The sequence below is a fragment of the Epargyreus clarus genome, unplaced genomic scaffold, assembly GCF_041222505.1.
Source record: "Epargyreus clarus isolate Ecla_fem2 unplaced genomic scaffold, WU_Ecla_fem_2.2 ptg000034l, whole genome shotgun sequence".
Taxonomy (NCBI): Eukaryota; Metazoa; Arthropoda; class Insecta; order Lepidoptera; family Hesperiidae; genus Epargyreus; species Epargyreus clarus.
In genome coordinates, this window is record NW_027332239.1 from 13,986,525 (window position 1) to 14,000,307 (window position 13,783).

Sequence of the window (13,783 nt, forward strand, 5' to 3'; positions counted from 1 at the left end):
CACCGCGCTGGCCAAGTGCGTATTGGTAGACTTCACATACCTTTGGGATTTTATTTTAAAAATCTCTCAGGTATGCAGGTTTCCTCACGATGTTTTCCTTCACCGTTTAGCAAGTGATAATTAATTTCTAATACGTACATAACTTTGAAAAATCAGAGGTGGCCTGGGATTTGAACCTCGGACCCCTCGATCGAGAGGCCGAGTTTCTTAACTACTAGGCTATCACTGCCTCTGCACATTTGATTTTTCACAATAATATGCGTATTAAAAATTAATTATTACTTGCTTAGACTTAGACTGTGAAAGAAAACATTGGAACTGTGCTGAGAACCAAAGTCATCTGAACGTTGTAACATGGGCTCTGCCCATGTGAGCTTGATGCTCACCGCTGATAGTCTTCTGGAGTGAACGACGGTATGCAACCACACATACCACCGTCCTCCCCGGGGTCGCTGGCCGGGCAATTTGAGCTGCCACTCTTTCCGCCTAGAATACCCTTTTTAGTCGCCTCTTACGACATGTAGGGGATACCGTCTCTGAACTACAGCTACATATCTGATAGTTAATTAATTGGCCCAGTGCAAGTCGAACTCGCACACGGCGTGTTTAGTACCACAAAAAAACCATTAGTTTTATTTTTTTTATTTTCAGTATTTCTCTCTATTCCGTCTTTTCCCCTTGCATACGAAACCCTAGGAAAGGTTCTCAAAGGTGTGTGAAGTCTACCAATCCGTACTTAGCCTTTTTTTCTTAACGAGGGGAAAACCCCGGAGTCCCCGGTGCCAGGGGGGTCCCGGGGTCGCGTACTGGACGGTTTGAGCTCGCGCTCTTGCCGCCCGCAACCCCGGAAGCCCCCTTTTAGTCGCCTCTTACGACAGGCAGGGGATACCGTAGCTCTATTCTAGTCCCGGAACTACAGGGACAATCCGTACTTAGCCTAGACCCCTCACACAAGAGACCCACAGTACGGTTGACAACGACAGATAGCTACTACATTAACAATCGCTTTTCGAAGGCCGAAGAGAATTAATGGCGTCCTATTTATCAAACGTCGGTCGCTTCCCGGTAAATCTCGTCAATTAATCAATACATTTATCTCGATAGATCACTCCTGGTTGGAACAGGGATAAAAATGTCTGGTGAATCACGTTTATATGATTTTACGTATAAACTAGTGGTGCCCGCGGCTTCGCCCGCATTTTAAAGAAATAATATGACATACATAAAACGGAAAATTTGTACCTGCATTGGAATGACAGTGATGCCATGTGTCGAAAATTGGTCTTACCAACTCCTAAACCCTCGTGGGCTCTTGGACAACAACTTTGCTAAAGATCATCACTTGATCAAATGCACGTTTCCGATTCTATAACTACTTACGAATTAAAAAATAATCAAAAAACCTTTTCCCACGGACTAAATTGTGAATCTAAACCATTCTCAAGTCCCCTTGAACACACACAACAAATTTCATCAAAATCAGTCAAGTCGTTTAGGAGGAGTTCAGTAACATACACATGCACATAAGAAATATATATATAAAGATGATATGATGTAATGAGGATTTTTAACCGACTTCTCAAAGGAAGAGAAGTTATCTATTCGTCGCGTATTTTTTTTAGTGTTTCTTTTATCTATGCAAAGATGATAAAAAAATATTGCCGATTGAATCAAACATTCTCAACTTTAACTCCTTTACTGACACTTAACCCCAGATAGGATAAGTGTCTTAGCTGCGATCGGCCACAGGTGTTGTCACTGATTATGACATCGTTAAAGTGCCCTATATCTGCTTTAGCACCCATAAACTAAAGTACGGTAGTGCTTTACATTGCCGTTTTAAGGTAGAAATAGTTGTGACGGTAGTGACTTGGTGGCTCGTGGTAGTGTCGCCATGATTGAATCAGTCGCACGAGATATTCCAACTATATCCTCAGCGGTAGTAACACATCTGTTACTCGCGTCAGGTAGGAATCTTATATTTTCTGGTTTGAAGGGTGTGGTAAGTGGGAGACACTTATCCGAGGCGTTCCGGCTTAGTCCTCAGGGATAGCGGCGCATCTGTGGCCGACCTCAAATACGAATAGTATATTATCTTGGGTATATTACAGATGTCCATTGACGGCAGTAGCCATTTACCATCAGATGGGGGGCTTGCTCGTTTGCTATATACAATAAAAATAATCATAAAAATTTCAACTCATGACCCATTATTACCACGCTTTTATTAAATTGACCTGTATGTATGTATGTAACGGAATCTTTGAACTAAATTTGTACCTACTTTGATCGTTCCAATTAATTTTAAATTTTGAACACTTATCAGGAAACGGTGACAATAAACGATTTTAATAATTTTGTCCCATCCATCAGGATCGTTAGAATTAACGATTTTCCTTGTGCGATTTTGCGTGGTTTTTAGTTTTTTAATTACAATGAATAACATAAAAGTTCTTCATATATCCTTGACGTGTACAAATGGCCACAAGTGCCTTAATTACTTAATAAGGCAGTGTATATCCGTAAAGATCTGTTCGCAATTATATAAATTGAGGAAGCACTAAGAAGCGGGTCAGGTGAAGTGAATTGATTCAAATCAATTTCCAATATTACTGCCGAAGGGTCCCCCTTTGGGTTTATATCCAAAGTTCTCGAAAATAAGGTGAGAACACAACGATAAAACTTTTAAAATGAAGATTTAATAGACTTCACAATCGCTCCAGAATACAATTAGTATAAAAATATATTTAATAGATTGGATAATTGGATAGAAGGTTAAATGGATTGATAGATAGATGGTTAATTGATTGGATTGGATGATGTTTGAAGTTGGCGCTTATATCAGTATGGTATAGTCATCACAATTTAATAGGTCCATATTGACACATGCCATCCTAATGTCATAAAATTTTTGAACTAACTTTGTATGAACGTATGACACGTAATTGGAAAGTCAAATAATTGTAAACATACAATTACGAAATAATTTATTAACAAGAATAATTAGTAGAATCCATAAATTGTATTACACATTTTATTTCAATTTAAATGTGTCCAGAAACCAATTAATCCTATATCAAAAAGTATCATAGGACGTCGTTGCAATGTTATATCAGTGGGGTAATTTAGCAGTTTACGACAATTTACGGTTACAGCTTGCCGCTTCAAACCATTCGGAAGAAACTATAATTGATTAACTTTCAAATAATCGAAACTTAGAATTACCAATAATTATTTTTGTATCGCTTTTTCATCATAACTACAATAAAATAATCGAGACTTTGTTCCTAAGTGAATGTTAAAATGAAAAAAATTAATACAGCTTACGATAGCACGGACTTGCTTTATTTGATCTTCTGAAAATTATTAAATTTTTAAATTATGAAATAATTTATTTTCTTATCTCTTTTTTATTCAATCTTAAGATGATTTCGAAAAATACTAAACAAATATTCTGTGTACAAAATATTAAGTAATCTATACAGTACGATAAGGAGTTGTAATCGATTTGTAGTAAAAATCGGTTTCTTTGGTTATCGATTTGTGTGGCACATACTTAGTACCGTAGCGATGGCATGTGTCAAAATGGGCCTATTATATTGTGACGACTATAGTTTATTTCCTATACTATATAAAAAAAAAACTTATACAATACAAGGCGACCATCTTAGGCCTTAAGAGTGGCGACGCTGTGATCGACTTTAGGTATATTCCGTTCTATATGGACTTGATCACTGATATCCATGGGCAAAGACCAGTTACCATCAGATGGACTGTGTGCTTATTTACTACGCCATTCTGATGTAGGTATTTACTGTATTTCCCTGTAGTTCCGGGAATAAAATAGGGCTACGGTATCCCCTACCTGTCGTAAGAGGCGACTAAAAGGGGCTTCCGGGGTTGCGGGCGGCAAGAGTGGGAGCTCGAATCGTCGAGCAAACAACCTCGGGAAGGACGACGGTATGTGTGGTCGCATACCGTTGTAAACACCAGATTGTGTGGCAGGAGCCAACAATGCTCCCCCCGGGGCAGAGCCTGATCGGGGCATCGCGCTAGGAGGACTCCGGTTGTGTTCTGTCGGAGATCCCGGAGTTCTCTAACAAGCGCTGAGGACTGCCACCAGGCGGGTTTTAGTGCGGTAAAAATCCCCTTAAGTTTCCCCTCGTAAACAAAAAAAAAGGTATTTACTGTAATACCTACATCAAAATGGCGTACTCCACAATACAAAGGTAAAGTAACAATGAAATTGTCAACCACTTTTTATACTGAAAAACAACCACAGAATTTATTGGTAGATATCGAGCAAAAACAAAACGATATTTGATTTATTTTAACCAAAACCGCATATCGGTGAAATAAAAACAATAAAGTAAATTCAATAACAACAACAGTTTTAATCAGTGACGAATGGAGAAATGAAAAGCAAACATTTTAGAGAGCAATTCGTATTTCAATCGAAAACTTTATTTACACAATTTGAAAGCTATTGTGGAGTTTTTGATTAGTATAGTTTAGACTTTAGATGTACCTATATAGAATTTTGTACCGGAATAAAATGAAAATATTTTTCAAAGTAATTTTTATATAAATCTTTTTGAACGTCAATATGGACCTAGGAGTGTGTTCCTGTATGGAGAAAAGTGGCAAAAGAATCTGCGTGACACACACCTTTTTGGAAAAGTTTTGAATATAATTTACGGTAATGTCAGCTGCAGCTGGAAACACATTTTTAGGGTTCCGTACACAACCCATAAACATTTGCTGCCTGTCCGTCTGTCACAGGGCTCTATCTCGTAAACTGTAATAGATAAACACTTGGAAGTGGCCGCTGAAAACTTGAAAATACATTTCCAAGAAATTCGCCAAAAGAAGTGAAACTTCGAAAAAAATATTAACAATTCTATACCCACCCGTACCCTGGATAGGCGCGAAAAGTATATAATTAGGGATGATTACACAAACAGAACTTTTTGAGGGTGAAGGGACCTTAATTGATAAACTTTTTGAGCCAGATGATGCACGGTATATACGAAATGGTTCAGTAGAATTTAATTAAAGTAGCACTTTTATTAGCAAGGGTTCAGAATAATAAACTGTTATTGCTACATTAGTAACTGTTGAGGAAGAATGGCCTTCTAGAATCAAGCGAACTTCTGGAACTAATTATTTGAAGAGGACAAAGGAAATTTTTAGATTTAGATGGCTCAGAGTTAGTGGGAGTGCCATCAATAAAGAACGTCCAGCATTTGATCTCAAAAGTCTAGATGGGTACATGGTAGATACAATTAGGGAGGTACCGCCGTCACACGTTAACTGAAACAGTTCTACGTTTTAGTGGAAGACTGTAGATGCCAGCTGTCTTACCCGACCATAGTTCTCAGGTGTGGCAAGGCGTCTTTGAACGGCTTCAGGTAGAAACCCTGTTCTATGGAGTTTGTCATAGATATCCATTGGCAGCATGACTTACCGGAGAAAGGCTTCATGCTCGTTTGTACTCCAACTTTATAAAGAACCTACAAATTGGCATTGAGAAATATTAAAAATAAAAATATTTTAAGTGTTTGAAACATAAAACTTTGCTCTATTTTCTCACAGTCTTTATAATCGTAATAACAATCTTTGTTTTGCGATATTTCTAAAATAAAATGTAAATATTTGTAATCACATGAATATTTGTAAAAGCCTAAATTCAGATAGTACGAGCATTAAACATTTAGCTCCAAAATGCCGTACACCAGATAAGATAAGATAAGATACAATCAACGTAACGTGGAAATTTTCAAAATGGTGACAAAACACTTAAAAATATAGTGTGTTACGTATGAATAATATTATCGTTGAAGCTAATGATTTGATGATGCTTTGAAGGTGGTAGAACCCTTTGTGATTCGACTCCGGTAGCACCACCGCCACTCCTATTTCTACCTAATAACGGCAGTGTTAGGCGCTGCTGTGTTCCGTTTTGAAGGGTGTGGTAAGGGAGACAGACTTTTCCGAAGCGATCCAGTTTAGTCCTCAGGAGTAGCGGCGCATTTGTGGCCGACCTCAGGTAGGAATATCTAATCCTATCTGGGGTTGATTACAGGTGTCCATGGGCGGAAGTAGCCACTTATCATCAGATGGACTGCATGCTCGTCTGCTACTCCTATATTATTATAATGATTTCAAAATACTCGCAAATGCCAGATTTTGGGCTTAATTGCCTAAGAGGAAAATATACTTAAACTCTCATTTTGATTATTAAATTTAATAAAGTTTTTCGTGTTTTTCTCAGAAAACACGTTTATAAAAATAATTGGTCTATCATCTTGGGGCTTCCGCCACATTGGATTGTGAACCATGTCACAAACCTAATTATTCATTATCACCCAAGCCAAACATTTATAAAATGTTAGTTCAATTGTTTCATTAAGTGTAAAATTAACGATAGGACGGACGGGCTATCTGGTGGAAAGCAGTCACCGTCGCCTTTGACATTTGTAACACCAGAGGAGTCGCCAGTGCATCGCCGGCTTTGAAGGAGAGTTAATTTTGCACCCTTCTTGAAGAACCCTATGTCATAGCGCTGAGGGGATCTATTGCAAGATTTCATTCCCACATACGAACTAACAACAAGTTAAAAAAGCTTGTTAAATTGCTGGAACAATTACAAAAGAGAATGCTATTTTGGGAGCCCCTCGAAACTAACCCAAAGCCCCCGAAATATCTGATTACACAGCAATTCGTACTTAGCTGCCCGATTTGCATATTTTGATGAAATATTTACATATTTCACGGTAACATGAACCCTTGCATTTTCGTACATGCATTTATTACTGAGTTTACTTTACAGGTATTATTTTGGGAGTCTATTTTGGAATCGGTTAGACATCTCAAAATTTAAGCGTGTTTTCGTATGTCCAAAATTTCCATTTACAAGACTTTCTGTATACATGAATTGTTTATCTTATCGTAAATGAGTAACAATGGATGAGGGTCCTTGACTTTTTAGGTTCAGTGTAAAAGAACTTAAGGAAAAAAGTCTAAGTGTACATAAATTAATTTATTGTCTACAATTACGTTAAATATATGCGTTTATTTATAATTACATGTTCAAATACTTCCTTGGTTAAATTACAAGTGGCCCCATTCCACAAAATCATCAATAATCCCTTGGAGTCTGTCTTTAAACCTTGGATCTAACTTCAAAGATAGCTCCAAAAGCTCCTCATTCAGATCCGGCGAATCGTCTTCTAGAGCGAAAAAGAACGGCATGAAATACAAGGAAAACATTAAACCATAATCCAAGCAGTTTTTGAAGTCTTTTTCAAATTCCTCTCTCGGGTAAACAGAAGACACGTCAACTTGGAAGTATTTCAAGAAGTTTCCAACAGTTTCGAAGTAAAATTCCTTGAGGTGGTTTAAGTGGTTTTTTCGGAATTGGCGGTCACTCGCCCCGAATATCAAGTAGATGAAGTCGAGGACTGGAGCGCCGTAGTACATTTGCTGGTAGTCGATTGGTATCACGTCTGCTATTACGCCATCCTGTAAAAAACAAAAAGAATCGGTAATGGGCATGATGACAAATTTTGAAGTTCCCTTCTATAATGTAGGTACATGTCTACTGATTCTAAAAATCATATTATTTCGGCAATAAATTCAGTATTGGCGGAAATATTAGCATTTTTAAAACATATTTTGAATTAAGCGCGAATACGCTCACGGGTGTCATGACGTCCGCGAGTAACGTCACGCTTAAATATCCCATAGAAAAATTCAAGCAATACGGTGACACGCCAAAAAAATGACGTCATTTCGCCCCGATTAGCGTTTTAGACAAGATGGCCGCACTGCATTATTTTATACTTTTATTTTATTGAAAATATAATGAATCCTAGTTTTTATTAAAACTGGGCTATTTTTGAGAATGCTTTCAACATATTGTTTTTAAGTAATTCATTCATTCTTTGATTTTTTAATACTGATTTTTTAATAAAATCCATTGCGAAGTTATACTTCGCTAGGTAGTCAGTGTAATTTGAAATGCTCGCGAATACTGACACAGAAAAATGATAGGATATAATTTAAGTTATTGTTCTCGGCAAAACAGTAATTGGAACTAAATGCCCTTATCTTTTTTATTTAAGGTACAAACAATAAACAGGCATCATTATAAACTACAAAAGTAATTTGTTTATTCATTTACTTTTCTTTATTTAATTAATCTGTTTTAATTTGTTTTATATTCTTTGTAGTGTATTTTATTTAGTCACGCCAAAGAATTACTTTTAAGTAAGAATGAAAGTGAAATTATTATTATTAGAAATTATAATTTATATGTAGCGACAAATTTCAAAGGAAGGAAAAATTAGTTTTCCATGGGGGTTTTGCATGACAAGGTCATTTTGATTGATCGAATAGAAAATTACGAAAGGCCACCAAACAACGTTTCGTCACGCTAGCAACGTTATATTCTTTCGTTAGATCATAAGTCATCATTTTATTTTAGTTACCCATCCGTACGCTTAGCGAAATTGAAGGTCCTTTGTGGTTCGACTCCAGCGGCACCACCGCCACATCTATTTCTGCCTTATAACAGCAGTGATAAGCGCTGCTGTGTTCTGGTTTGAAGGGTGTGGTAAGGGAGACATACTTTTCCGAGGCGCTCCAGCTCAGTCCTCAAGGGTAGCGGCGCATCAGTAGCCGACCTCAGGTAGGAATTCTTGTGGTTGATTACAGATATCTATGGGTGGCAGTAGCTAATTACCATCAGATTGATTGCATGCTCGTCTGCTACTCCTATATTATAAAAAAATGGTGTGGATAGAGCGTTTGACTTTGTTTATGTACGTTTGCAAACGTTTGTAAAGGTTTGGAGTTCGCAGTACGCGAAAACAGCATTAACATGTATTTGATTTAAATATGATGCCTGTAAACTGATGTCTCAAAACTTACGTATTATAGCATAGATTAGTAAAGATACTTCGCCGCCTTGAAATTGAATGAAGCCACAAACGGCTTATTTTAGTAAGTTCTTTTTTTGAATCCTTGACAAATAAAAAAAATTTTTAGACTAAATTTACGAATAAATACCTAATTTACGTATTAATTTCGTAATTTACGTAATAAATAAATAATTATTTCAAATATTTTAGGGACATTTTAGCACGGAGACCTGGCAAAACTTTTTTACGCAACTATTTCAATTCTCAAAACTGGGTACATTCTCTTGTTAGGAGTGAGTAATCTTTACTAATCTATGTATTATAGCATTAAATTGAATAGTACGTCTTGTCTGATCAGCAGCCCATTTCACACTTTGTTAATTAAAACTGCAAGTTTACGTTCTAGTAAATGTGTCAGTACACATGTATGGGATTAACTTTGAACTGAGTACATCTGTTTGAAAGGAATCAGTAGGTTCGATCCGATAGTTTATCGAAGTTAACCCACTTGGGTCGAAGATAAAGCCAGAGCTGTGGTCGTGTTGGGTGGATAGGATTTCGGATTTGTGGTATGTGTCAATAGTAATTGACTGTTAGATAAATACATTAAGTGGGTAAATGATATGAATAGTTGCGGAATCGGAATATTTTGATAAGTCACACTATTGCATTAGAAGGATTATATTGAATAGTATATAAGTATTAGATATTATAAAGACCTACTGCATAAATACTAGTTCAGTTCTTCATTCCTTAAACGATTGTCAGTGTGTCAAAGTTAGTCAAAAGAAATCTGAAGTACTTACATTTTCTTTGATCATGATGTTGCTTATCCTGTAGTCGCCATGACAAAGGCACTTGACGTCTGTCATAGCACCTTGCACATACTTAGGAAAGTTCTCCACTAAAGTGGGAAAGTAATTAGCTACTTTCTCCTTCCTGGCTTCATCCAGATTCTCCAGCGATATTTCGAACATTTTCTTAATAAAATCTCGGTAAACGTCATCAAATACCATCGACTGTTTTATTGTTGTGATTTTGTTATTGAAATAATCTGGTCTTTTGACTTTTAGAGCGAAAGTAAGTGCGTGAAATTTGGCGAGCTGTTCCACTGACAATTCAGCTAGTTTTAAGGTCATTACGTTCATTCTAGGATAGGTCTTGTACCCTTTCTTAGCTATGTTTTCTAGTATAATAGCTTCGGTACTGCATCGATAACTTTTAACTATTTTATATCTGTCTTTTAAAGGTACTTCAGCTTCATCTTGTAATTCCTTGAATACTTTAGCTAATTCATTGTAGACAAATGCCTCTCTATCATATACTTCTAAAACGGAGTACAATTTGAAATTTTCATAATTTTCTATTAAATGTTTTATGAAAATATTAGTTTCTTTGTCTCCATTGTCAGTTTGTCCTCTAACATTAACTTCGTACAAGACACCTTGATAACTTGCGCCGTCGGTGACCACTTTGAGAACTTCCATATTTTGATTTGTATAGCCTTCTTCTTTTATTATCTTATTAATAGTTTCTTGGATTTTGGGTGATAGTTTATCCATCTTAATTACATTTATTTATTCTTTAAAACTATAGAAACTTTTCTGTTAGTTCTATTATTTATTTTCAATAGTTTCCAAACTTATATAATCTTTAAATATATAATAGTTATCGTCAAAAGATATAGATAGATTTTACAAGATTACGTTATCTTTAAAATATCCTCTTAGATTTGTTGACGACCCACTTTTGTGTTGCACAATAAAGTTAACATTAAATGTTGTATTCCAAAAGGTTCTTTATATAATTTATTTTAATATTCTAATGTGGTGTAATTTATCATGAATTATTAACAGTACAGATTGTTATCTCGTTACACTAACATCGGTTTAAGGTTATGTTTCTTATGTTACTCACTTTTAAAATTCGAACTCTACAATTACAATTACTTTTCATTCCATAATATACTTTTCACATACATCACTATTATTATATGCACTAAATAATTCAGTATTCACAAGAAGTTTTAATGCTTCACAACAAGTACTGTTATGTCCGTTATCAAAACAGCACTAACACTAGAGTCTATCTCTTTCAGATATTGCATCATTGTATGAAATGGACAAACTGTTATGAGTGCGAAAAGGATGAAAGATGTTTGCCATGTCGTCATTACAGACTAATGGGTGCGTTCAGGATTAAAGTTTAGACAAAATTATTGAAAGGCCATTTTAAAGTGAAAAAAATAATTTTAATTTAGTTTAGTCAAACATTGATACATATTAGTTATAATTATCATAATGATTGGGACAGTTATTTTTGTGATTGCAATGTTTTATTTATAACATCATAATGGTAAACTAATTCTAATACTCATTAAATTTATTACTAAAACATTTTAGGTCATTTACCTAGGTTAGTCATTATTAATGTATTTTTTTTAATTAGAATAATTAAAATCTAGTGTTTGTATTACAGCCAATATAGATTAAAAAACACTAAGTATTTTGAATAAAATTCTTAAGTATTATTTACTTTGTGATATTTTATTAATTGCAATATATTTTTAGTATAGTTCTACATTGTAACAAGCTTATAAATGTGAATTCATAACTTATCTAAGAATCTGTATTTACATTTACGATTTAGATTTTAAAGTACATTGCTCTCAGGTGTATTCCAAATTCATAATTATCACTTATTACTTAAGATGTATTATTTTTTTTTTTAATGATTGCGTTAGTACAACGCCTTCAGCATTTTACAACCATCAGGTACACGGATATTTTTTTTCTTTTATTTCTGCAATCACGTTTTTGTAGTTGTTCTATAATTTTAAATAGTTGTGAAGTTTATCTACAGATATCCTTTATCAACAAAATCCTGTAACACCCCCTCCATTCTCTCTCTGAATATCGGACCTAAGTTCATTCGCACATCTATTATATTATCCTTTTCAAAATCTGGAACATCTTCTTCTACGAAATAGAAAGGAAAGTAATTCATGGCGACAAATAGACCATAATCAGAATAATCCTTGAGGTCCTGCTCGAATTGCTTTCTTTGATAAACGGATTCAACTTCAATATCAAAATATTCGAGGAACCTCTTCAGACTCTCATGGTAAAGGTTTTTTAGATTTTCCAAATGGTCTTTTCTGAATTGGCGATCAGTACTGCTGGTGATTAAATATATGAAGTCGGTGACTGGAGAGCCGTAGAAAAGCATTTGATAGTCTAGTGGTATTATGTCTATCAATTCAGCTTCCTAAAAAGAAATATTTTGATTTAATATTTTTGATTATTGATGAATTTAATCTAGATGTTGTTAAACCACAAAGAATAATTTATGATTTGCACTAAGAAATAGAATTCAAGAAATAAAGACAAAATGTTTGAGGATTCCTAAGTAGGCAAATAATTGATTCTCCGTATATTTTTTAATTTTCTAAAATGTCATTAAAATATTTGGTAAATTTAGAATAATTGTAAATTACAGTACTTTATATAGATATTTATACGAAAAGAAGTTCTTACCTCTTCTTTAACCAATATATTGCTTGGCCTGTAGTCCCCATGACATAAACATTTTACTGACCCTAATTCTCCACTCAAATATTTTGGAAACTTTTCTATAAGTTTGGGTACAGTGTTAGCAATTTTAGTCTGAAAATACCTATCCAAATAATCTATTTCTTGTTTACATATGTTTTTCACAAATGCCTGCCAGTCATCGTCATACAAAACAGGGTATTTAAATAGTTCTGTTGCTTTCTCTATATAATTAGGCATCTTCTTATTAATGACAAATGACAGGTCGTGGAATTTTGCTAACTGCATTATCGATAGCTCCATAAATTTAAGTGGCATCACTTCCAGCCTATTTGGGATTTTATACCCTTTTTTAGCCAAATTTTCAAGAACGATTGCGTTATCGTCAGTTTCTACATAACTTTTCACCATTTTGTATCTATCGTGTGCAGGAACACCAGCTTCTTCTTGCAAAGAGTTGAATATTTTATTTAATTTGTTGTAAATATAGGCTTCTTTTGAAAACATAGTGGTGAGATTTGTGAGATGATCTTGATCATAATTTGGAAATTTTAGTTTAAAAAACAAGTTGGTTTGTTTAGGCCCCTCAGCGGTGTCACCTTTAATATCAATTTGGCGTAGAATACTGAAATAACTAGCACCGCCGGTGGATATTAATCTTTTGTACACTTTATAATTAATATATCCTTCATTTTTAATAATATTATTTAAGTATTTTTTAATCGTGCAATTCTCACTGTTTTCTTTGTCATCACATTGTTTAATTAAATCTTGGTTACTGTCGCTTATTAAAATTTCCATCTTCAGTTTACAAGTTTAGAAATTAGTATTGTTATTGTTAAAATTAAATACGAGTGTCTTGGTACTCATCAGCGAAGACAGTAAAGATGCTATAAAGATTTTCATTTTATAAGAGACAATTAAAGTAATGATTACAGCAAATGTTTATTTAAGAACAATTTATTACTTACGTATGTAATTGTTTTGTTTGAAGTATTTCAAATAGAGATTAGGCTGATAAGTAATGGAAACAATGAAATTGTTTGTTATAAATAAAATAAGTGTTATATATAAGAACGGTGTGAATAAGAGCATTTTCTCTACTTTTATCAAAGTTTCACCCTCTCCTTAAGTTTCAACCTTCTCTACTTAGTTATACATCAAAGTCGAGTAACTTTTTATTAGTTTTACTAACTTTTGGTGTTCATATTATTTTATCTGATACAATCAAATCATTGTATCATAATCCTAAGCCTACTCGAATGTAGTTTAACATAGCATATCTTAAATTCGCAATAAAACTTTCCA

At 34.5% G+C, this 13,783-nt stretch overlaps 2 protein-coding genes across 2 annotated transcripts in view; one reads left to right on the forward strand and one right to left on the reverse strand.

Annotated features, from left to right (window-relative positions):
• The window catches only part of LOC140756143 (uncharacterized), a 263,924-nt gene that overhangs the window by 29,335 nt on the left and 220,806 nt on the right, over window positions 1-13,783 (forward strand). The window lies entirely within an intron of this gene.
• LOC140756037 (uncharacterized) lies at window positions 7,028-11,011 on the reverse strand. The gene is made up of 2 exons (XM_073091432.1): window positions 9,731-11,011; window positions 7,028-7,524 (listed from the first exon to the last, which is right to left on the reverse strand). Exons 1-2 carry the CDS (start codon window positions 10,484-10,486, stop codon window positions 7,114-7,116), a joined length of 1,167 nt encoding a protein of 388 aa, XP_072947533.1. The 5' UTR covers window positions 10,487-11,011; the 3' UTR covers window positions 7,028-7,113.

What these genes read in the sequence shown, in the direction of transcription:
- LOC140756037 (XM_073091432.1), bottom strand. Translation starts at nt 10,486, where the DNA reads ATGGATAAACTATCACCCAAAATCCAAGAAACTATTAATAAGATAATA. An exon ending in ACATCATGATCAAAGAAAAT is followed by an intron (nt 7,525 to 9,730) that starts GTAAGTACTTCA and finishes TGTTTTTTACAG; the next exon opens with GATGGCGTAATAGCAGACGT.